The sequence below is a fragment of the Schistocerca gregaria genome, chromosome 4 (assembly GCF_023897955.1).
Source record: "Schistocerca gregaria isolate iqSchGreg1 chromosome 4, iqSchGreg1.2, whole genome shotgun sequence".
NCBI classification, from domain to species: Eukaryota; Metazoa; Arthropoda; class Insecta; order Orthoptera; family Acrididae; genus Schistocerca; species Schistocerca gregaria.
Window position 1 is genome coordinate 705533757 of NC_064923.1, and position 26200 is coordinate 705559956.

Consider the following 26200-nt stretch of genomic DNA (forward strand, 5'->3'; position numbering starts at 1 on the left):
TTTAAAAGTTCGGCTGTAAGTACTTCTCATTTCACTTTCCGTGTGAACGATTCCTACTACGACAGTCAGTGCATTTAACTGTTCTGATACGTCGTATATTCTTCTTATACTGTAGAATTTTCTTTGAGTTGCTAAATGTGCAGTCAAATATTACTTCATCAAACAATAATTCGGCATTTCGTTACCGTAGATCTTTTTTTGTCGTTCGCCAACACTTACCTTAACCCAGACCATGTTGAGTTAATTGGAAATGGATACATAACACATGAAAGGTGTGGTTATTTTCATTCACGTATTAGATTCAGTAAAGGATAAGGCCCATCTTGGTGTCCGATTCTTATCGACTAATATTGTCTTGACATAATTTTATTATTTCAGCATATCTGAGTAACAACAGACATTTTACTTTCTTTACAGATATGAATACAGATGGTACATTTTTAAAAATTAGCTGTAGGAAGTGTAAATGTCGACTGATATTTTTACAGTGCGAAAAATGAACAATGGATTGTATTTAAAATGCTTATTTAAACTGAGACTGGATGTTACAGAAAGCAATTACTGTTGCCAGTAACCACACTTAACTTCCGCTAAATACACTGCATTGTAAACAATTTTTCAGTCTAATTGCATTTAGGAATCAAAAAACTTCGTAGTTGCTTTACCGCCAAGACGACGAAACATTTTCCACTAAGCAGGCAAAATAAGGCAATAATATTAATAATAAAATAACTACATTCATAATAATTATAATTTATGTAATGCCTCGTCATATAGTCCATGTCTCCCTGAAGTAGGAACTTACTGTGGCGGGAGTATCTTCAGTCACTCCACACAACTATGTTAAGCAGTCAATCAAAAATTTAAGGCATTAATCCACGTCAGCCGGAAACGCTATGGTGTACGTCTACATTGCTCACTATTACCATACCGCACTCATGCCCAGTTGTCAAATATGTGCCAGCAGAATTTTATTATTTATTTCCCAGTGTCTGTAGAACACACTAACAAGCACTTAAACACTGCGTAGCAGTAACTATAGTTTGAAAAGGGCTGCAGAAAATTATGAAATGTCAAAATGGTACATCGGTGTACTGTTCGTAAACCGTCTGGAAACGTCTTGTACAGATTGCTTTTGCGAAGATTGTTCCTTATGATTTCCGAGCTTAGGGAACGAGCTCTAGTACAAGTACATAATTGGGTCAATATTTGAAACCTGTTTTATGTATACTAAGGGTGACTTGAGAGTTGGCGACGTAAGATTCAGAATTCACAAAGCTGCAGGCAGTCTAGATGTTGCTAACGAGAGAATGTTTAGAGCACAAGCATCTCCTTTGGTGTCGTATTTGGTTGGCGTCATGAAGAGAATGCAGACGAAAAGTCAAGTGTGTTTTCCTCAACATAAATGGGAAGCACGAAAATAATTTTAACGGAAGGCACTAACAGAAACAGCATAGCTTGGGGGCAGCCAATAGCGAACATAGACGAAAAGATGTCAGTCTGGGGGGACGGGTTTAGAGGCAGATGCAAGACTTGCGTCGGTTCCTTAAAATGAAGAAATTTTTCAACGGAAAGGCCACTGGATACAATAACTACCTCAAAATACCTAGGAGTAACAGTCTGGATCAATATTAAGGGTAATGAACATGTAAAACAAACTGTAAGAAAGCAGATGCCAGCGTGACGTTCGTTGGAAGAATCTCAAGGAAATGTAATTGATTCACGATAGAAATGGCTTACAAAACGCTTGAAAGACCGATTCTTGAGTGAGTATGGATCAGTCGGAGGCCTTTACCAAGACGGATTAATAGAAGAGATAGAGAAGATCAAACGGAGAGCTGCACATGTCGTCAAGGGATTGTTTAGTCGGTGTGAGAACTTTATGGAGATACTAAGCGAACTCCAGTGGCATACGGTACAAGAAAGACTTTGTGTATCACGGAGACGTTTATTGTTGAAATTCAGAAGGTGTACGTTCGAAGAAGAGTCAGAAAAAAATATTACTGCCTACCATAAATGAAGGGCTTATTTCAATAGTGGTACAAGTCCATTTTTGTTCATATTGAGATACGGAGTCTTAAAGTTAAATGAGCGCTGAAAAATCTGCAGTTGAAATACGAGAAATATTCAAGCATATGACTTCGTGCTAGAGATGAACCTTTCATTCTTCTGTTCGGCTCGCTAATTTCAGAAGCATTATAGACAGAAAAGTGGAAGTAATGGACTTGTACCACTATTGAAATAAGCCCTTCAAATGGCTTGTAAAATGATGACGACCAGAGAGTGAAAGAAATTAGGACTAATACTCAGGTTTATCGACAATAGCTCTCCCATCTCTCATTTGCGAATGGAATAGGGTGGCGAAGGGGGAGGGGGGAATGATAGTGGAACCAAAAATGCCCCACCCTCCTCCCCCGCCACCCACCATGTAATAGGTGCTGGGTATAGATGTAGACAATCATGTGTCTGATTGGGTGTGCCTGAATCTCAGTCTTTTAGACTGTTACGAGATTTCATTTTTCTGATATGTTGCGAGAATGTAGTTGGGAGGTCGCCAGAGAGCGTATTTAAATTCAAGTAGAATGTAGCTGCTAGGGAAGCGACTTTCCAGAATTAATCTGAGAGATCTTCTTTCCACGCCAGGCGGTAGAGACTACCGAGTTTTTTCACGACTCTCATGTGTTTGGCAAGTGTTCATGATACGACTCAGTAATTTGTATGTCGCAGCAAGGGAAATAAAGTGAAGGTAGCGATGATTTTCTCTTAATTAACAAGAAGTCTACCTGTCGATAAACAAACTGCTTAGCACCTATTTTATACAGACTTGTCTCTGAATTACAGGTAACGAGTTTTGCGCATGACTGCAGAGAACGAACGCAGATAGTCAACTTCCGTCGTCACGATACAGCGACTACTTTGCTTCGACTCTGGGGCTACCACAGATTACAAGCGTCATTTAATGTAGCCCTGATGCGGTCCCACCGCAGCCTAACTGAAGCCCCACGAAGAAGGCGACTCCTCGTGTTCTGTGGGAGGGTGCTCCTCGTGCTTGGCGTGGTGGTACGTCTCCGTGGGCTTGTACTTGGGAATGTAGTAATAGTAGTAGTAGTGGTGGTGGTAGTGGTGGACCTCCGTGCGCTTCGGCGGCTCCTTCTTCTTTTCTTTCTTCTCCTTTTTGAACCAATCGAAGAACCTGTGGCAAAAAAAGAAGACACTTATGTTATTTTGTCTTTTTTACAGTCATCGCCACAGCTATGTTAACAGCTAGGCCAGGCTTCAAAACACTGTACTGTCGAAGTAATGAATCAAAATGTTACCTGACAGACTATCAAATAATGATGACTGTTTATGTTTAGCCAGAATCTATACCACGAGGGTCACTCCAAAAGAAACACACACTATTTTTGTAAAAACACAGTTTTCATTCTGCATGTTGTAATGGTACTCAAATTACGTAACCATTATGATACCTCACCTGAACCTCTCGATACCAGCAATATTTTACAGTGTTTCTGTAAAGTAGTTAACAAATTTCTGAGACAACATTCAGATTTGATTTCATTAATGTAGAGGTACTTTGATACATCATTATGTTTATACTGCAATGATATTTTTATGTGTATTCTTTCTTTTGTCACTATGATCTTTGACGTACTTGTAACTCTTGATTTTTGGGCGCGTAAGCGGTTATTAGTTAGAGAGTTAGAGACTGTAAAGTCAAGTCTTGGACGTCATGTTGGAAAGACGCATAACGTAGTCAGCTTATAAAATGGGTACTTTAACAGTGAGGAAGATGTTTTCACGTATGTTTTGCATTGTGAAGTGATGTTTTGTGTGTTACGCGATATTGCAACAAAAGCAATAAAAAGGAAGTGTAACTTAAATTCGGAGTGCTGATTATTTATTTACATCACCATTGTGCTAACTTTCGAAGATTTAATTTTCAAGAATGGTTTGTGAAACACATCTATAGAACTTTTGAATATCGCAGAATAAAACCTAGGCATCTTTGCATCCGAGCTTGGAATCATTATCACCTAGATTTTCGACGATTGAGCCATTATTTTACAACGAGACCAGCGTGGGAAACACGAAAAGATGAGTGCCTAATTTATTCATTATAACATGAAATGACTTAATTAACTGTGCTCTAACGACACCTGCCACATAATAACTTTGTTGTTGCCCGAAAATGCAGTATTTAGCAGCGGTGAGCAACACCACAATCATTATTAAATTTTGACCTTGTTGTGGTAGTGTTGTTAGAATGTGTGAAAGTTTTATAGTGTGTGGATACATCCTTCCCACTTGTTTTTAAGCTTAGTTCAACCTGTTCCCGTGAGTGGCGCCGTCACAGCATGTCTTCAAGATGGGTGCTCCACTTTACGTTCGTCAGAAGCAACGTGCTGTCATAGAATTCCCGTGCTGTGAAAACTAGACAGTGAGAAACATCCACAAGAGTTTGAAAAAGGTGTATGAAGATGATGCTGTCGATCACAGTACAGTTAGTTGGTGGGCAAGCAGGTTACGTGTGAAAGCGGGCACGGCAATATTGAGGATTGTCCTCGCAGTGGCAGGCCTCGTACTGCACACACTCTAGTCAATGTGCAGAGAGTTAACGAATTGGTGACCGCTGACAGACGCAGCACAGTGAACGAACTGTCACGCTACGTTGGGATAGGGGAAGGAAGTGTTTGCATAATACTGAAAGTGTTGGCGTTAAAGAAGGTTTGTGCCAGGTGGGTTCCCAGGATGCTAACAGTGGCTCACAAAGAAACAAGAAAAACGGTATGCAGCGAACTTTTGGAACAGTACGAGAATGGTGGAGATGAATTTCTTGGAATAATTGTGACAGGTGATCAAACATGGCTACATCTTTTTTCACCAGAGAGGAAGAGGCAATCAATGGAGTGGCATCATGCAAATTCACCCAAGAAAAAAAAAATCAAAATCACACCTTCTGCTGGAAAAGTTAGGCTACGGTGTTTTTAGATTGCGAAGGACTCTTGCTTGTGGACACCATGCCAAGTGGAACCACCATAAATTCTGATGCATATGTGACGACACTGATGAAACTTCAAGCTCGACCGACTCGTGTTCGACCACATCGGCAAAAGCAGAATGTTTTGCTGTTGCACGACAATGCGCGGCCACATGTCAGTCAAAAAACCATGGAAGCGATCACAAAACTCGGATGGACAACACTGAAACACCAGCCTTACAGTCCTGACCTGGCTCCATATGACTATCATATCTTTGGGAAACTGAAAGACTCTCTTCGTGGAACAATGTGCACGCAGCAAAACAGTGGCTCCAACAGGTTGGTCCAGAATTTTACCGTGCAGGTATACAAGCGCTGGTTCCAAGATGGTGTAAGGCAGTCGAGAGGGATGGAAATTATGTGGAGAAATGAAAATATTGTTCCTAAAAGATCTATCTACACACTGTAAAACTTTCAAACATATAGAATAAAAGATGGATTTAAAAAAAAAAAATAGTGTGCATTTCGTTTGGAGTGACCCTCATACTATCTAAGGAAACCAGGCTGCAGAGTCAACGTAACTTTGATTTTCAGCACATGGTAAAGTTATCTACCTAAATTAAAATTTAGAGCGCTGTCGTAATCTACTCATTAAGAGGTATAATGTTACGTTAAAGGTTTAACACACTAAGAAAGCTATTAAAGTTAGAAAATATTAGATGTCTCAAGGTAGTGTAACTCACGGCGCACAAAGCACCCAGACTATATTCAACAACTATTTCAGAATGAGAATACTTTGCGACTTCCAAATAACTTTAAATGTAACTTCAAATCTTTGCATAACTTTTTACCCCCGAGCCACCCCCTACCAAACAGACTAATTACAGCAAATAAAGTTTGTTACTTACTACATTTTAGGTGTTCATTCAGTAAAACTGCAGCATCAGGCCCAACGTTTTCATTTATTACTTCTTTACTAGTGTATTCGTAACACATTTTTCGAAAATATCCATATACACTATTCGCCATTAAAATTGCTATACTACGAAGACGACATGCTACAGACGCGAAATTTAACCGACAAGAAGAAAATGCTGTGATATGCAAATGATTAGCTTTTCAGAGCATTCACACAAGGTTGGTGTCGGTGGCGACACCTACAACGTGCTGACATGAGGAAAGTTTCCAACCGATTTCTCACACACAAACAGCAGTTGACCGGCGTTGGCTGGTGAAACGTTGTTGTGATGTCTCGTGTAAGGACGAGAAACGCGTACCATCACGTTTCCGACTTTGATAAAGGTCGAACTGCAGCCTATCGTGATTGCGGTTTTTCGTATGGCGACATTGCTGCTCGCGGTGGTCGAGATGCAATGACTGTTCGCAGAATATGGAATCGGTGGGTTCAGGAGGGTAATACGGAACGCCGTGCTGGATCCCAACGGCCTCGTATCACTAGCAGTCGAGATGACAGGCATCTTATCCGCATGGCTGTAAAGGATTGTGCAGCCACGTCTCGATCCCTGAGTCAACAGATGGACGTTTGCTAGACACCTGCACGAACAGGTCGACGACGTTTGCAGCAGGATGGACTATCAGCTCGGAGACCATGGCTGCTGTTACCCTTGACGCTGCATCACAGACGGGAGCGCTTGCAACGGTGTACTCAACGACGAACATGGATGCAGAAGTGGCAAAACGTCATTTTTTCGGATGGTTCAAAAATGGTTCAAATGGCTCTGAGTACTATGGGACTCAACTGCTGTGGTCATCAGTCCCCTAGAACTTAGAACTACTTAAACCTAACTAACCTAAGGACATCACACACATCCATGCCCGAGGCAGGATTCGAACCTGCGACCGTAGCAGTCGCACGGTTCCGGACTGCGCGCCTAGAACCGCGAGACCACCGCGGCCGGCTTTTCGGATGAATCCAGGTTCTGTTTACAGCATCATGATGGTCGCATCCGTGTTTGGCGACATCGCGGTGAACGCACATTGGAAGCGTGTATTCGTCATCGCCATACTGGCGTATCACCCGGCGTGATGGTATGGGGTGACACTGGTTACATGTCTCGGTCACCTCTTGCTCGCATTGACGGCACTTTGAACAGTGGACGTTACATTTCAGATGTGTTACGACCCGTGACTCTACCCTTCATTCGATCCCTGCGAAACCCTACAATTCAGAAGGATAATGCACAACCGCATGTTGCAGGTCCTGTACGGTCCTTTCTGGATACAGAGAATGTTCGACTGCTGCCCTGACCAGCACATTCTCCAGATCTCTCACCAATTGAAAACGTCTGGTCAATTTTGGCCGAGCAACTAGCTCGTCACGATACGTCAATCACTACTCTTGATGAACTGTGGTATGGTGTTGGAGCTGCATGGGCAGCTGTACCTGTACACAGTATCCAGCCTCTGTTTGACTCAATGCCCAGGCGCATCAAGGCCGTTATAACGGCCGGAGGTGATTGTTCTGGGTACTGATTTCTCAGGATCTATGCAACCAAATCGCGTGAAAATGTAATCATATGTCAGTTGTAGAATAATATATTTGTCCAATGAATACCCGTTTAGCATCTGCATTTCTTCTTGGTGTAGCAATTTTAATGGCCAGTAGTGTAAATAATGATGACTGTTTATGTTTAGCCAGAATCTATACTACTATCTAAGAGGACCAGGCTCCAGAGGCAAGATAACTTTGATTTTCAGTATATGGTAAAGTTATCTACCTAATTTAAAATTTAGAATGCTGCCATAATCTACTCATTAAGAGGTATAATGTTACGTTAAAGGTTTAGCACACTAAGAAAGCTATAAAAGATAGAAAACGTTAGTATGTCTTAAGGTAGTGTAACTCACGGCGCACAAAGTACCCAGACTATATTCGTCTAGTATTTGAGAATGAGAATACTTTGCGACTTTCAAACAACTTTAAATATAACCAAAACTTTTCGTAACTTTTCACCCCCGAGCCACCCCTTGTATGTACTGTATGTTAACCGGGGACCTAGTATCGACGGAGAGGCTCCGTACCCGCCACAGCCACAGTGGTCCACAACCCCACGACGACTACCATAGTCCACTTCACCCCTCCGCCACCCCACACGGAACCCAGGGTTATTGTGCGGTTCGGCCACCGGTATACACTCCCCCCCCCTCCAGGGAAAGACTCACACCACACGAGGGGAGCCCCTATGTTTGCGTGGTGTAGTAATGGTGGTGTACGCGTACTTGGAGAACTTGTTTGCGCGGCAATCGCTGACATAGTGTAACTGAGGCCGGATAAGGGGAACCGGCTGGCAATCGCCGAGGCAGATGGAAAACCGCCTAAAAACCATCCACAGACTGGCCGGATCACCGGATCTCGACACAAATCCGCCGGGCGGATACGTGCCGGGGACCAGGCGCTCCTTCCTGCCCGGAAAGCCATGCGTTAGACCGCACGGCCAACTGGGCGGAGTCACCCCTTACCAAACAGAATAATTACAGCAAATAAAATTTGTTCCTTGCTACATTCCCGCTGTTCACGCATTAAAACTGCAGCATCATTTCATTTATTATTTCTTTACTAGTGTATTCATAACACATTTTTCGGAAGTATCCATATATAACACTTAGTGTAACTGCAGAAATATATAGTTATAAAACACACAGTTCAGGAGATACGAAAGAATAAACATTAAGACGCGTGAAAAAGTAGCGTTTGTTAAAAGGAGCGCAAATTAACCGGATAATATTCATCCAGCTTTTGATTATGTGTGCACATAGCGACATTCAGCAAACTTCAAACATACTTTTAAACCATTTGTAATTTTTTTCGTTAGTATATGGTAAACAATATGGAACTCAAAAAACGTTTCTAGTGTTTTGAGTCTTCAACCGTAAAGCTTTTGATCACTAAGCGTCAGATACACTCTAAGACACAAAATAAATAAATAAATAACCACAACGATGGAATTTTCCGACGGTACGGAAACTGGCAGATCTAATGTAGATGTACAGACAAACAAAAGATTATAATTTCAGAAATGTGGATGATTTAGTCGTAAGAAAGAGCTTCACAAACTGAGCAAGTCAGTAATGTGTCAGTCCACTTCTTGCAGTTATTAGGCTTGGCATTGATTGATAGATTTGTTGAAGTCCTTCTGAGGGATGTCATGCCAGATTATGTCCAATTGGCGCGTTATGCCATCAAACCCCGAGCTGATTGGAGGGCTGTAGCCACAATACTGCAAATGTTTTTAGTTGTGGACCGTTGACCTTCCTGGCCAAGGTAGAGGGCGACAAAGCGGGGCATACGATGTATCACTCTGCTGTAAGGGTGAAACAGATGACATCTAAAGGGGTCCTGCTATGAAAAGAAATGACGCCGCACACCATCATCTCTGGTTGTGGGTCATATGGCGGGCAACAGCCAGATTTATATGCCACCGCTCTCTCGGGCATCCCCAGACACGTCTTCGCTGGACGTCGCGGTTCAATTCGTAATGCGATTCATATTTGAAGACGATTCCACTTCAGCAAATGAGATTGCAGGCTGAAGAAGTGTCTAGAAATCACCCAGAGAGCCGTGGGTTGCCAACCTGACTTTTTTTGAGGGGTGACTGTTCGATTGACTTAATCTACAGGGCAGCTTGCGCTACTTGTATAAAGAAATTTTGTTCCTTTTGCTTTTACGCTTCGTAACTCACATGTTGAGAAGATTCTGCTACTAGGTAGGAACACTGATCAAGTAAGACTGACCTTGGGGTTTTACTAAACTGTGGGACTGATGAAATAATGTTTATCTTATCTGGAGAAGTACTGCAAATTTGTATCGCACAGTTTGTAATGGAACTTTTTTAAACCTGTGTCCTTGCTTGTTGACTGGGCTTAGTACTTTCCTTTTCGTGGACGATGGAGGAAATGTGCGTTTTAATAGAGCTAACGTGGGAATTTTACGCGCGCCCGTTTAGTAAACAGTGTGATGTGTGATTTACGAGCTAGAAACATCCCGCAACTGCCGCTGGAGTGCGTTGTGATCGCGTATACCATGTTGGGGACCACGTACCACATGGACGAGTAGCATCGTTCCTGAGCGTTCAGCAGCACGTTGAACTCAGCACGCTCAACGGTAACGTTCGACAGCACGGTCCATGTGCCGACGGCTTAAGAGGCAGAGATGGACCTACGCGTTAATGACTTGCTCAATTTGTAAAGCTATTTCACTTGAACAATTCATGCACCTTTTTGAAATTTTAGTCATTTGTTTGTCTGTATAAGTGCATCACATCTACCGATTTCCGTCTCATTCGGATAATTCCTTCGTGGTGAGTCGTTTTTTTTTTGGTCTTAGTATCTGTAGTGCACATGCTATTTACAACCATTCTAAGAATCGCATGTAGCAACAAAGAAGCTAATTTCGTCTACACTCATATTTCCAGAATAAAGAGGTCCCGAGACCTAGTCTCGGTCCGCACACAGTTTTAATCTGCCAGGAAGTTTCATATCAGCGCACACTCCGCTGCAGAGTGAAAATCTCATTCTGGAAACATTCCCCAGGTTTTGGCAAAGCCATGTCTCCATAATATCCTTTCTTCCAAGAGTGCTAGTTCTGCAGGACGGCTTCTGTGATGTTTGGTATGTAGGAGATGAGGTACTGGCGAATTAAAACTGCGAGAACGGATCGTGAGTCGTGCTTGGGTAGCTCAGATGGTAAGCAGTTGCCCGCGAAAGGCAGAAGTCCCGAGTTCGAGTCTCTGTCCGCACGAAGTTTTAATCTTCCAGGAAATTTTGTACTCTTATTGTTAAATTTTTACTACGGAACCGGTAGTGATTCGGGTGGCCCTCAAATTTGATCGTCATTCAGGGTTCTAGGATCTGCTTACAGTGTCAGACTCCGAAGCATATTGTAGTGTATTAAAAACCTGAAGCAGGCAGTAAAATAACCTAAATACTGCAAACTATTCGGGAATTACTTAAAAATAACCAGTAAGTGTGAAATCTCCTGTTGGTCATAGGACTTACTGGACTAGTTTCGAATACTATGGTCGACCAGCTCATAAAGCAAGCCAGTATCTCTCGCCCTATAATGAACGCCACTCTGCCATCCCCCAATTTCAAGACGTGGAACGAAACTGGCCAATGAAAACTGGGCAGAGCATTGACAACTATCTGCAACAAAGGCCAGTATTTGCTTTCCATCCATATTTTAGGGACGTCCGCAGGTTTCAAAAATTTCAGGCGAGCAGGAAGTACTAACAACCCTAGTACGGATGTATGACAAGCATCGTTCAACTCTTCTCGAGAAGAAATGACTTAATTTGTAAAATATATATTAAGTCATTTGTATAGTTATCAGACGTTCGAATCTGTTTTTCTGATGGGAGTTCGATTATTTAAAGAATCTGGCGAAGGGTTTCTGGCTGGTATACTAAAAGCAGCAAAACGAGCCCATTAAGTATGTACGAAACACTGTCATGAATCTTCGACTTCCAGCCGCAATGTACACTCCTAATAAGAAATTGTGTCTCCTGACGACGAGGGTTGTTCGATGAAACTGATAATTTCTGTGAAATAGCTAACCAATTTGTTGAACGGTACCTTTGTTATTTATTTGGCTTTGTTTTCTTGCACTATACTGAGAGCTACTTGATACAAATATAAAAACATTTATTCAGAAAAATCGAAATATAAAGAGTCTTAACTAATATTTAACATTATTTTACAGTCTAGAGATATCCACTATATTTATAGGTAAAGAACTATGATATGATAATAACTGTAGGCAACACAGAATATGAAAAAATAACTCGGCAGAAACTGATGAGCATGCACCTGAAGATAAAAGTATACTTATTTGGATATGTTCGAAAGAACAGACACCATGGATAACCGGCAGACGTCTAAAACGAAATTAGAAATATATATTAATACTTTCAGCTGCTGTCGGGCGTTGATATATATCAATGGGGACAGGTGAAAATGTGTGCCCCGACCGTGCCTCGAAGGCGGGATCTCCTGCTTACATGGCAGGTGATCTATCCATCTCAGCCACCGAGGGCGCAGAGGATAATGCGATTGCAAGGACTATCTCGCGCACACCTCCTGTGAGACCCACATTCTCACCTTGTATGTCAACACACTACATTCGTAGTGTCCCGGTCCAACAGCCTCATTACTCGTGGAAGGCATTCTTACCAAGTCCCACAAGACTTCGGGTAATATGTGTGCATCCACAGGGGAGGCGTGCGTGAGATAGTCCCTCGGTGACTCAGCTTGATAGAGAATTTGCCATGTAAGGAGGAGGTCCCGGGTTGGAGTCCCGGTCGGCGCACACATTTTCACCTGTCCCCGTTATATATATCAACGCCTTTCAGTGGCTGAAGGTATTAATATATTATTCTAATTTCGTTCTACACGACCATATCCATATAAACATATAGTTCTGCCAATACCGTCCATGACCTTCTTCTGTGCGGATGCACACATATTACCCGACCTCTTACGGGACTTGGTAAGAATGTCTTCCACGAGTAACGAATGTAGGGTAGGGACACTAATAATGTAGCGTGTGGACTTATAATGCGAGAATGTGGGTCTCACGTGAGGCGTGCGCGAGATAGTCCCTGCAGTCGCACTATCCTCTGTGCCCTCGGTGGCTCAGATGGATGGAGCGTCTGCCATGTAAGCAGGAAACCCCAGGTTCGAGTACCGGTCGGGGCACACATCTGCACCTGTCCCCATTGATATATATCATTGCCCGACAGCAGCTGAAGGTGTTGTTGTTGTGGTCTTCAATCCTGAGACTGGTTTGATGCAGCTCTCCATGCTAATCTATCCTGTGCAAGCTCCTTCACCTCCCAGTACCTACTGCAACCTACATCCTTCTGAATCTGCTTAGTGTATTCATCTCTTGGTCTCCCTCTACGATTTTTACCCTCCACACTGCCCTCCAATGCTAAATTTGTGATCCCTTGATTCCTCAGGACATGTCCTACCAACCGATCCCTTCTTCTAGTTAAGTTGTGCCACAAACTTCTCTTCTCCCCAATCCTATTCAATACCTCCTCATTAGTTACGTGATCTACCCACCTAATCTTCAACATTCTTCTGTAGAACCACATTTCGAAAGCTTCTATTCTCTTCTTGTCCAAACTATTTATTGTCCATGTTTCACCTCCATACATGGCTACACTCCATTCAAACGACTTACTGACACTTAAATCTATACTTGATGTTAATAAATTTCTCTTCTTCAGAAACGCTTTCCTTGCCATTGCCAGTTTACATTTTATATCCTCTCTACTTCGACCATCATCAGTTATTTTGCTCCCCAAATAGCAAAACTCCTTTACTACTTTAAGGGTCTCATTTCCTAATCTAATTCGCGCTGCATCACCCGATTTAATTCGACTACATTCCGTTCAGCTGCTCTTCCAGGTCCTTTGCTGTCTCTGACAGAATTACAATGTCATCGGCGAACCTCAAAGTTTTTATTTCTTTTCCCTGGATTTTAATACCTACTCCAAATTTTACTTTTGTTTCCTTTACTGCTTGCTCAATATACAGATTGAATAACATCGGGGAGAGGTTACAACCCTGTCTCACTCCCTTCCCAACCACTGCTTCCCTTTCATGCCCCTCGACTCTTATAACTGCCATCTGATTTCTGTACAAATTGTAAATAGCCTTTCGCTCCCTGTATTTTACCCCTGCCACCTTTAGAATTCGAAAGAGAGTATTCCAGTCAACATTGTCAAAAGCTTTCTCTAAGTCAACAAATGCTAGAAACTTAGGTTTGCCTTTCCTTAATCTTTCTTCTAAGATAAGTCTTAAGGTCAGTATTGCCTCACGTGTTCCAACATTTCTACGGAATCCAAGCTGATCTTCCCCGAGGTCGGCTTCTACCAGTTTTTCTATTCGTCTGTAAATAATTCGCGTTAGTATTTTGCAGCTGTGGCTTATTAATCTGATAGTTCGGTAATTTTCACATCTGTCAACACCTGCTTTCTTTGGGATTGGAATTATTATATTCTTCTCGAAGGCTGAGGGTATTTCGCCTGTCCTGTACATCTTGCTCACCAGACGGTAGAGTTTTGTCAGGACTGGCTCTCCCAAGGCCGTCAGTAGTTCTAATGGGATGTTGTCTACTCCTGGGGCCCTGTTTCGACTCAGGTCTTTCAGTGCTCTGTCAAACTATTCACGCAGTATCGTATCTCCCATTTCATCTTCATCTACATCCTCTTCCATTTCCATAATATTGTCCTCAAGTACATCGCCCTTGTATAGACCCTCTATATACTCCTTCCACCTTTCTGCTTTCCCCTCTTTGCTTAGAACTGGGTTTACATCTGAGCTCTTGATGTTCATACCAGTGCTTCTCTTATCTCCTGAGGTCTCTTTAATTTTCCTGTAGGCAGTATCTATCTTACCTGTAGTGAGATAAGCCTCTACATCCTTACATTTGTCCTCTAGCCATCCCTGCTTAGCCATTTTGCACTTTCTGTCGATCTCATTTTTGATACGTTTGTATTCCTTTTTGCCTGCTTCATTTACTGCATTTTTATATTTTCTCTTTTCATCAATTAAATTCAATATTTCTTCTGTTACCCAGGGATTTCTACTAACCCTCGTATTTTTACCTACTTGATCCTCTGCTACCTTCATTACTTCACCCCTCAGAGCTACCCATTCTTCTTCTACTGTATTTCTTTCCCCATTCCTGTCAATTGTTCCCTTATGCTCTCCCTGAAACTCTGTACAACATCTGGTTTAATCAGTTTATCCAGGTCCCATCTCCTTAAATTCCCACCTTTTTGCAGTTTCTTCAGTTTTAATCTGCAGTTCATAAGCAATAGATTGTGGTCAGAGTCCGCATCTGCCCCTGGAAATGTCCTGAAGGTATTAATATATAATTCTAATATGAAGATAAAAGTGTTAATTTAGTCACTGATACTACTTCATATTTCACAAATACTCTAATGTAAAATCAAAAAGAGCTTTGTATATTTGAGTATTTTAAGAGATTGTAAAACCAGAGAGCTTGTTGGAAGGGACAACAAGTGAGCTATTTTGTTGTGCCTCTAAGACACTGCAAGTCAATGGCAAGTGGTTTACAACCCACAGAAGATGCCTACTCGATAGCTGGAGAAGAGTTGAACTATGCTTATCATGCAATCGTACTAGCGTTAATACTAGCTTTCTGTTCGCCTGAAATTTTTGAAACGAAGAGACGACCCTAATAGGAGATTGGATAGGAATATTGACCTTTATTGCAGATAGGTGTCAGCCCTCTTCCCAGTCTTCCTAGACCAGTTTCCCTATCTACGTCTTGAAACTGAAGGTTGGTAGAGTCACGTTCATTACAGAACGAGAGATACTGCCCTCGTTCTTAAGTTGGTCGACCTTAGTATTCAAAACCAGTCCAGTATGTCTTGTTGGCCAAGAGGAAATTTCACACCTATCCCGAACAGTTTGCGGTATTTGAATGTTTATTTTACTGACCTGCTTCGGGTTTTCAATGGACTGTAATACTCTTTCTGAGTCTGACACTTTAAGCAGCTTTTTAGAGCCCTGGATGACGATCAAATTTGAGAGCCTCCCGAATCAAATGGTTCAAATGCCTCCTAGCACTATTCGACTCAACATCGGAGGTCATCAGTCCCGTTGACTTAGAACTAGTTAAACCTAACGACATCACACACATGCATGCCCGAGGCAGGATTCGAATCTGCGACCGTAGCGGCAGTGAGGTTGCGGACTGAAGTGCATAGAACCTCCCGGGTCACTACCGGTTTCGTAGTAACAATTTAACAGCATGGATACAAACGAAAGTGGCTGCTTTGTTGCTAGATGTGTTTCCAACAATGGCTGTAAATAGTATCTGCACTACAGGCACCATACAAGTGCAAACAGGACAAATTAACGTGATGTCGGAGGCAACCAACAGTTCCACCTGTGAGCAAGAACCACAGCATTGTTTCCTCAAAGTCGAATCAATAGAGCCCTGTCCTCCCCCCCCCCACCCCCAAACAAAATCATATACAGTTACAAAAATATGATACAAACCTTGCTGGTGGCGAAGTAATCTGTACGTTCAAAAAATAAAAGTGTTGACAGAAGCCTAAATCCGTAATAGCACCAAAAATGTTGCGTGCTGTTCTTTACTGTTTAAATTCTATCGAATATAAAGCTTGTATGGTGGCTTAATTTCGTACCTTACAAGCACTCATCCACATACTTTGCTGTGATCTAGAAACACAATTAGGTATCATGTGATAGGTTGTACATCGTACATATGTATATATATAAAGGAGAGTGAGAATGTCACGTACGCCTTCTAAATAATTGTTAACGCTTATTCCATGAAAGGTGACGGAGTGTCTTTATTATCAGAACGGCTTAATGAATGACTGCCTACACTAGTAGAGGTTCGAACGACTGTGGAAATGAAACGGCAGGCGGAACTCAATCTGTGGGTGGAAGGCCCACACAGGTGTGGTGGTCCAGCTCCACACAGGAAGTACCAAGACGGACAGTCTGGACATCTGAGCGCGAAGACTGAATACAGGGGCGGCTGGCCGCTATCGGTCGCTGTTGTAGCCGGACGGGAAGGATAACCGGACACTTCCGAAATTTGAAAATCTTGAACGCAGGTGAGAGCAACGAAGAAGCGACACCTCGGAAACCAAGCAGGCTGGATTATTTCCAAGGATTTTTACTCAGAAGCGTACCATTGAACGAGTATAGGTTTTTCCTCGCAAACTTACCACGCTGGACGACAAAAGACTAAAATATGGTTGGTCGGCGTTCGGAAGAATCTGTAGAGAGGGAGAACATTCCGCGGTTTCGGGAATATGATTCGTTTTCGGAATTAAGAGGGTGAGGAGACGAGCCTTGCTGGGAAGCAAGCGGTGCAGAGAAGAGGTCTTCCGTTGTGAGCGCCCGTGTGTGATGGTCGCTCGGTATCAGCTTTGTTGGTACAGACGGGCTTGCTGTCTTTGCTCTCAGGAGAGTTTATAGTTAGAACAGTTAGGCACTGTACTGTTGCGAACTTATATGATCCTCGACTTCGCCTCTGGGTTGGAAGTCGTCGTTGAGTATGCAGTGTTCAGTGATTGAGAACACTTTTTCTGCCTACACTTACGTTGAATCGTAATCTGAACTCCGTCCTTGTGGCTGTGAGTTCGCCTTTCTCGTCTGTAGAACACAGAGGGAAGAAGACAGTATTAGAGTATATTAGTCAGAGGACCGCCTTTTGCCTTCCTAGTGTTTGAAAGAGTTTACTTAGGCTGGAGTTCTTCCATCGTCGTAGACAAATACGAGAACCATCACTTTGACGCACCGGACGCAGTACATACGGTGATACCGCACACTGCTTCGGCTTATTAGGGCTATAAAGCTAAACAGCTGTGATCACGTTAGTTCATTTCCACTGAGGTTCCACACCACCGTAGATCATCTTTGAAAGTGGTGTCTTCTAGTTCAAATGGTTCAAATGGCTCTGAGCACTATGGGACTTAACATCTCAGGTCATCAGTCCCCTAGAACGTAGGACTACTTAAACCTAACTAACCTAAGGACATCACACACATCCATGCCCGAGGCAGGATTCGAACCTGCGACTGTAGCGGTCGCGCGGTTCCAGACTGAAGCGCCTAGAACAGCTCGTCCACCCGGCCGGCCTGTCTTCTAGTATTTGGTACGTAGATGATGTCAGTCATTTCGCGTTATTGATATTAGTTCGTGCAGTCATAATAAGGAGCAGAGATGGGCAATTGGTCAATAATTTTAGTTAGGAGATATAGATAATTGTACGTAAAGCGTTGATTTTAATCTATAATAAATCTATATTGAACAACAGCGTTTACCATTTAGTAGTATTCGTTGCATTCATCATTCATTTATGTTTAGAATGTAATTTATAGGTTAATAAAGAGCATTAAGAGATCCTAATATCTGCTTCAAGGGGATAGTCAGACAGGGCCAAATCATCATTTTACCGTTCATTATTTTCCATTGCGCACGTTCATTTTGCACCTGCCTGGAGTAGCATCTTGGAAGCCTTTCTTCGTTTAGAAAGAGAGTTGTGCATTTAGGACGATAAACTGCAAATTTTTGTATTTTGTAACGCCAGTTCGAGGTCGGATAATAGGACCATGAAATAAATTCCACATTTTCTCTCATGTGTTTAGTAGGGATAACGCATCAGTTTTCATTCCACTACCAACTGAGTTCCAATGACCAGTGAATACGTATCAGGAGAATCCCTAGACAGCGGTGGCATATCAACCTGACAGTCTCCTGATATACGGCCCGACCCAGGATTGATGGCCTGGGTGGGTATTTCATTTCATAGCAGGACTCCTTGGTTGCCATCTGCGTCACCTTTATAGCCCAGCGCCAGTCGATGATGTTCTAAGCCCTGTTTTGTTGCCATTAATGACAAACCATCCTGGGCTTACTTTTCAGCAAGATAATGCCCGCCCACAGAGTTTCTGGAGCCTTTCTTTGTGCTTACCAAACACAGCCTTGGCCAGCAAGATCGCCGGGTCTCTCCCCAATTGAGAACTTTTGGAGCATTATGCCTAGGGCTTTCCAAACAGATCGGGATTTTGACGATATAGCGTGCCAGTTGGACAGAATTTGGGACGATACTACTCAGGAGGACATCCAACAACTCTACCAATGAATGGCAAGCCGAATAACTGCTTGCATAAGGGTCAGAGGTGGATCAAAACGTTATCGAGTTGCTAATCATCCAATTTTTTGAAACTGTATTAATTTGTTTATATATGTACGTCACATCTACCAATTCCAGCCCCATTCGGATAATTCCGTCGTAGTGCGTCGTTTCTTTTGTTTTGGCTTAGACTGTATCAGAAATCACTTGTGTACTGCAGAAAATTTGCGTCATTGATCACTGTGAACTTAGCGAGAACTACAACTCAACATATTCACGAGTTCCGGATATATTTGGAGTGCTCTCATTTAGCTGGCTTATCCTGCATAGTCTCCGAAATCATGCCATTTCTTCTCAGCAGAAATTACGGAAGTATGAAAGGACGGGCCGCCGAAGTGGTCGAGCGGTTCTAGGCGCGGCAGTCTGGAACCGCGCCACCGCTACGGACGCAGGTTCGAATCCTGCCTCGGGCATGGATGTTTGTGATGCCCTTAGCTTAGGTTTAAGTAGTTCTAAGTTATAGGGGACTGGTGACCTCAGATGTTAAGTCCCACAGTGCTCAGAGACTTTTTTTTTTGAACGAAAGGACCGCATAGATCTACTACCTTAGTGCGTTGATCATTCAGATATATCGCCTCATTTGGCGATAAACCTAATACTTGAAATTACTCTATTTTTTATAGTTATAGCAATTTCTAGCAGAAAGGTAGAAGGAGTAGATAGAGGTCTATACAAGACTTGAGGGCACTATTATGAAAATGAAAGAGGACGTAGATGAAGATGAAATGGGAGATATGATACTATGTGAAGAATCTGACAGAGCGCTGAAAGACCTAAGTCGAAACAAGGCCCCGGGAGTAGACAACATTTCATTAGAACTACTGATAGCCTTGGGAGAGCCATCCATGACAAAACTTTATCATCTGGTGAGCAAGATGTATGAGACAGGTGAAATACCCTCAGACTTCAAGAAGACTGTAATAATTACAATCTCAAAGAAGGCAGGTGTTGACAGGTGTGAAAATTACCGAACTATCAATTTAATAAGTCACGGCTGCAAAATGTTATCAAGGATTCTTTACAGACGAATGGACAAGCTGGTAGAACACGACACTGGGAAAGATGAGTCTGGATTCCATAGAAATATCGGAACACGCCAGGCAATACTGACCCTACGACTTATCTTAGAATATAGATTAAGGAAAGGCAAAGCTATGTTTCTAGCATTTGTAGAATTAGAGAAAGCTTTTGACAATGTTGACTGGAGTACTCTCTTTCAAATTCTGAATACAGGGAGCGAAAGGCTATTTACAATTTGTACAGATACGTGTCCTCGATGTTATTCAAACTGCATACTGAGCAAGCAGTAAAGGAAACAAAAGAAAAATTTGGAGTAGGAATTAAAATCGATGGTGAACAAATAAAAACTTAGAGGTTTACTGATGATTTTGTAATTCTGTCAGAGACAGCAAAGGACCTGGAAGAGCAGTTGAACGGAATGGACATTGTCTTGAAAGGAGGCTGTAAGATGAACATCAACAAAAGCAAAACGATGATAATGGAATGTAGTCGAATTAAATCAGGTGAAGCTGAAGGAATTAGACTAGGAAATGAGACATTTAAAATAGTAGATGAGTTTTGTTATTTGGGGAGCAAAATAACTGATGATGGTCGAAGTAGAGAGGACATAAAATGTAGATTGGCAAAGCATTTCTGAAGAAGAGAAATTTGTTAACATCGAGTATACATCAAGTGTCAGGAAGTCGTTTCTGAAAGTATCTGTACGGGTTGTAACCATGTATGTACGTGAAACATGGACGATAAATAGTTTAGACAAGAAGAGAATGGAAGCTTTCGAAATGTGCTGCAGGTTGGTAGATCACGTAACTAACGGGGAGATACTGATTAGAACTGGGGATAAAAGGACTTTATGGCGCAGCTTGACTAGAAGAAGGGATCGGTTGGTAGGACATGTTCTGAGGCATCAAGGGATCACCAATTTAGTACTGGAGGGGAGCGTGGAGGGTAAAAATCGTAGAGGGAGACCAAGGAATGAATACACTAAGCAGATTCGGAAGGATGTAGGTTGCAGTAGTTACTCGGAGATGAAGAGGCTTGCACAGGATAGCGTAGCATGGAGAGCTGCATCAAACCAGTCTCTGGACTGAAGACCACAAGAATAGAAATTCTATTACACTCTACATATTATACCGAGTGTTATCTTCAGTTTCTCTAGTACAGTAAAGAAGTGCTTTCCTGAACGAATTTCAATTTGGCTTCAGCTTCACTTGGGTATTTTTCAGAAAATAAATTTCCTACCGATACCTTAAGTTTAACGATGTCTCGTCCATAATCTTTGCTTTGGGTTTTACTTGCTCGTTTAAACTTTCGGTACTTGGTTTACGAAACAGAATTGTTGACTACGTTCGCTTTTTTTCCCAAACGTATTTCGTTTGGTCTTTACCGATTTCAATATGTGCTAACTGCACTAAAACAAGAACAAATTAGAAACGTTATGAGGAATTTTTCAGACCTTAAAGATAGCTTTGTAAAAATTACAAAAACATTTCAAGAAACTGTATATGTTAACAATAAAATAAGCGAACGCTGTCGTTATCTTGTCTCGTCTATGTCTTTTACCTTAATTAGTAGCTGGTTAGGTTTAGTACGATCATCAAGCAGAAATATATTGTTGCAGTTGACAAGGTCTCCAGTATGTTAATGAGTCCTAAAAATCCTAATAACATGTAATTAAGGTAAAATATCGCAAGAGATGCAAAAAAATTACGGCTAATTTTCATATACAACTGTTCTCATAATATATCAGGCTGCAATGAAATAAGAACTTACTGACGACGAGAAAAATGTGCTGCAAGGTGTTTTGGCAAAAAACCTTGGGAAAGCTGAATTAATGTTTCCCAAAAAATAAAGATGGTACCCCAGCATGTAAATGTTTCCGCAAACACGTCTTCTGTTGGAGTATTACCTATGTACAACATAAGTACCTAAATTAGTACTGGCTCGTTAGTTTGTCTCTTTTGAGTAGTGAATTATCCGAAAATATGCAGCATCACGACATTAGCATGTGCATGTCACGACGCCGGGGTGTAGGACTACAGTGTAGGACTACAGTTACAGCTCGCAGTGAAACCTAGCAATTTACTCGTAAGCGAGAGCACAGCTAGCGCAATAAAACAAAGCTAACTATTCGAGGCCATAGAGTGAAACGGCGAAGGTCTGACGGCGAAAGTATAACAGTGCATCCCGTCCATTTCTTTCTGCTTGTGCCAAATAGCGGGAGGAAGGAAGAGCGTATGTCCCAGGTGGGGAATCTCTTATTACATCTGCTTCATTTATGTGGCCATATCTCTTTTTACAACACTAACTTAACAAAATATATTTTATACATAACGTAATCTGCTGAAAAGTATAAAATTTATGGTACATTATATTAAGCATTAAGAGAGAAAATCAGTTATTAATAGGCCACATAGAGTTGGCACACGTAGTGGTATCGAACAATTCCAGGCAGTAGGTCACGAGTGGAGGTGAACGGAGGAAATGCCTGCCTCGGATACTGTGCTCAGTCGTTTGTTGCACTGTCAATAATACAGGCCTAACTAAGCTTCGTTTTCATTACGTAATTGCTTATAATTAACGGTGTAAAGGGCTGTTGGAGAGTAAATCTCTTCGTTACTTATTTTGTTTGTGTGCAAGCTCCGTGGCTTAAGAGGCGTATTCGGAAAGTAAAGACCGATTAGGCGCGAAACGGGAACCACTGTGAAAATCCGATGAAACTTTGCACAGATGTGTTGGGTAGTGCCTTTAATGTGTCTGTCGATCGCTTCCCGTCATTCTTTTCAGTTCAGAGCGCAATGTGATCACATATAAATGCCTAAAACAACATTTCTTTCGCCAAGTATGTGGATCTGGTGAGAGATTTCGCCTGAAGCTACGCAGCCCACATAAAGTAAATTTCATGCGATTCTTTCTTCAACACAGTTTTCAGCCGCATTCTGTAGGGGCAATGAAGATGCTCTTGCAGCGTTTTTGATGGGAACTGTTTGATCGCCCACAATATTCTCGTAAATTGGCTCCCTTCGTTTTTCACCTGTGCTCACATGAATCGCTGGCTACGAAGACAACATTTTGCCACAGAAAACGAAAGGCAGACATTAGAGAATTGGCGGAAAGCACAGGCGGGTGCTTTCTGTGACGAGAGTACTGGACAGTTTGTAGAACGCAACGACAAATGTTTAAGCGGGAGCGGAAACCATTTAGAATGGTAGGTAGAAGGTGTGGAAAACTGTTCCGAATAAAAAATTTTTGATTTTTACTGTGGTTTTCATTTCACGACTTGTCGGACCTTACTTTCCGAACAGCCCTCGTATTTCTTTTGCATTAGATGACGAACTATGTGGTTCCTTCGTAATACGTACTTTCAGTACAACAAGTAACAAAATTAGTAAACTTCCGTAATCTTCAAATAAATGTATGTTGTCTGATTTTAGGTTTTCTGGGCGTAGGAAAATTTTGCATATTTCTCTTCAGTCGAGTGGCGTTGTCCAGAAGGCGCTAAGAGTCGTCATCCGGATGAAAATCTGACGCATATTCAATATATATATGTTATTTTCATCGTGCTCTATCTTGTTGAACTCCGCTAGCGTTAAGGATTGTTTTATGAATAACGCAGATAAAAAGGCCACATCTCAGATGTTCATGTGAGATGTGAGCTGGATTAACAATGTCTGGTACCAAAGATTCGCCACAATTGTGAACAACGGCATGGTGTTTGTGTCACTCGATGGGAATGTCATCACACGCCGTCGTACCCGCATTTTACCCCTTCTCTGACGCCTCTGCGATGGAAGTCAGAACGGCGACGCCCAGCGCCGAAATCACGCTGTTTTCTTATGGGCGGCCAAGGAAAACTTTTCAGAGACACTGCTGCTTAGAATTGAAACTAAAAGCTGTTGGGAGGATACATAAAGGGTGAAATTATATGCAACCATTAAGATACGTACCTAAAGACTGGAAAATTGCTCAAGTCATACCAATACCCAAAAAGGGAAGTAGGATTAATCCGCTGAATTACAGGCCTAAATCACTAACGTCGATTTGCAGTAGGATTTTTAGAACATATATTGTATTAGAACATTATGAAGTACCTAGAAGAAAACGATTTATTGACATAAAGTCAGCACGGATTCAGAAAATATCATTCTTGTGAAACACAACTAGCTCTTTATACTCATGAAGTAATAAGTGCTATCGACAGGGGATGTTAAATCGATTCCATATTATTTAAATTTCCAGAAGGCTTTTGACACCGTTCCTCACAAGCGCCTTCTAATCAAACTGCGTGCCTACGGAGTATCGCCTCAGCTGTGTGACTGGATTCGTGATTTCCTGTCAGAAAGGTCACAGTTCGTAGTAATAGACGGAAAGTCATCGAGTAAAACAGAAGTAATGTCCAGCGTTCCCCAAGGAAGTGTTATAGGCCCTCTATTGTTCCTGGTCTATATTAACGACATGGAAGACAATCTTAGATTGTTTGCAGATGATGCTGTCATTTACCGTCTTGTGAAGTGATCAGATGATCAAAACGACTTGCAGAATGATTTAGATAAGATATCTGTCGGGTGCGAAAAGTTGCAATTGATCCTGAGTAAAGAAAAGTGCGAGGTTATTCACATGAGTAGTGAAAGAAATCAGCTAAATATCATTTACGCAATGTCACACAAATCTGAGGGCTGTAAATTCAACTAAATACTTAGGGTTACAATTACCAGTAACCTTAATTGGAAAGATCACATAGATAATATTATGGGTAGAGCAAACCAAAGACCGCGATTCATTGGCAGAACACTAAGAAGGTGAAAGAGGTCTACCAAAGAGACTGTTTACACTAATGATACGTGAATTGAAGAATGCTGAAGATTAGATGTTAGATGGGTAGATCACATAACTAACGAGGAGGTATTGAGTAGGATTGGGGAGAAGAGAAGTTTGTGGCACAACTTGACGAGAAGAAGGGGTCGGTTGGTAGGACATGTTCTGAGGCATCAAGGGATCACCAATTTAGTATTGGAGGGCAGCGTGGAGAGTAAAAATCGTAGAGGCAGACCAAGAGATGAATACACTAAGCAGATTCAGAAGAATGTAGGTTGCAGTAGGTACTGGGAGATGAAGAGGCTTGCACAGGATAGAGTGGCATGGAGAGCTGCATCAAACCAGTCTCAGGACTGAAGACAACAACAACAACAACAACAACGTGAATTGGAGTGGCAATCATTAAAACAAAGGCGTTTTTCGTTGCGACGGGATCTTCTCATGAAATTTCAATCACCAGTTTTCTCCTCCGAGTGCGAAAACATTCTGTTGGCACCCACCTACATAGGGAGAAAAGATCATCACGATAAAATAAGAGAAATCAGGGCTCACTCAGAAAAATTTAAGTGCTCGTTTTTCCCGCGTGCCGTTCGAGAGTGGAACGGTAGAGAGACAGTGGTTCATTGAACCCTCTGCCAGGCACTTTATTGTGAATAGGAGAGTAATCACGTAGATGTAGATACAGATGTAAATGGCACCCCCTCTTCCCTTGGGACGTTGATTCCCCCATATTTTGTGATCGAAAAAGACAGCAATGCGATGAGTAACAGAGCGACGTTCTTGACAACATTCAGCATTGCTGATCCCCCCTCCCTCCTCCTGGACTGTACAACCCTACATTAAGGGCATTATGGAGCTGAAAACCCTTGAACATCAGCTGACCCCTTTTAAGTGTGGTATGACAGCAGTTTTTGCTTTGGTATACGAGGTGGGACCACTAGGGACCATTCAAAACCAACTGACGAAATTTGAACGTGATCCAAGCAGCAAAGGGTGTTTATGCTTTCCCAGCCTTCCGATTTCGTGCACTCCTCTGGCGGTAACAGAGAAGGGTGCAACATTGACATGTACGTGAATAAAACGCTAAAGGGTCCTTCTAAGATTCTCTAGTTCGGCAACGCCCTCAGTGTCACTCACACACCTTTGTCGAGCACGATCAGACTGTATCCTTCAGAGATTTCGACATCCATTCACATGAGTGGTGCTTCACGGCTGCTCTAACGGCTGGGGGCAGGCAACCTCTTCGACACCACTTAGGTGGGGTGACAATTTGGTGCCAATGTGTCGTAATTAATCCACTTTGCAACTCACATGAACTTCTGAACTCTGGTCATTTTTTTCTCATGCGTCAACACCTTGCTGTTTGAAGCGTTGCTATGTCCGAAACTGACGTCTCAGGGCGCGGCACTTTTCAACCATTGCAGAGGAAGGTCAGAGGCATCTTTGAGCCAAATTTCAAACTTATGCATCTCATTTGGTGACAATTGGAAGGTACCGAAAAAATGATCAGGTTTTTGGGCAGTGTATATTGATAGAAACACACCCACCGACCGGTCCATGCACCTCCAACCACCTATGGACCCACCCAACCCACCCACCCACCCACCCACCCACAAACACACACACACACACACACACACACACACACACACACA

General features: G+C 42.2%; 1 protein-coding gene across 1 annotated transcript in view; it reads right to left on the reverse strand.

Moving 5' to 3' along the window:
* Positions 1-347: 347 nt before the first annotated feature.
* LOC126266976 (uncharacterized) overlaps positions 348-26200 on the reverse strand; it is a 182735-nt gene continuing 156882 nt past the window's right edge. The window contains exon 3 of the mRNA XM_049971711.1: positions 348-3193. Within this exon, the coding sequence (XP_049827668.1) occupies positions 2989-3193 (205 nt within the window). The 3' untranslated portion in view covers positions 348-2988. The remainder of the gene's footprint in view (positions 3194-26200) is intronic.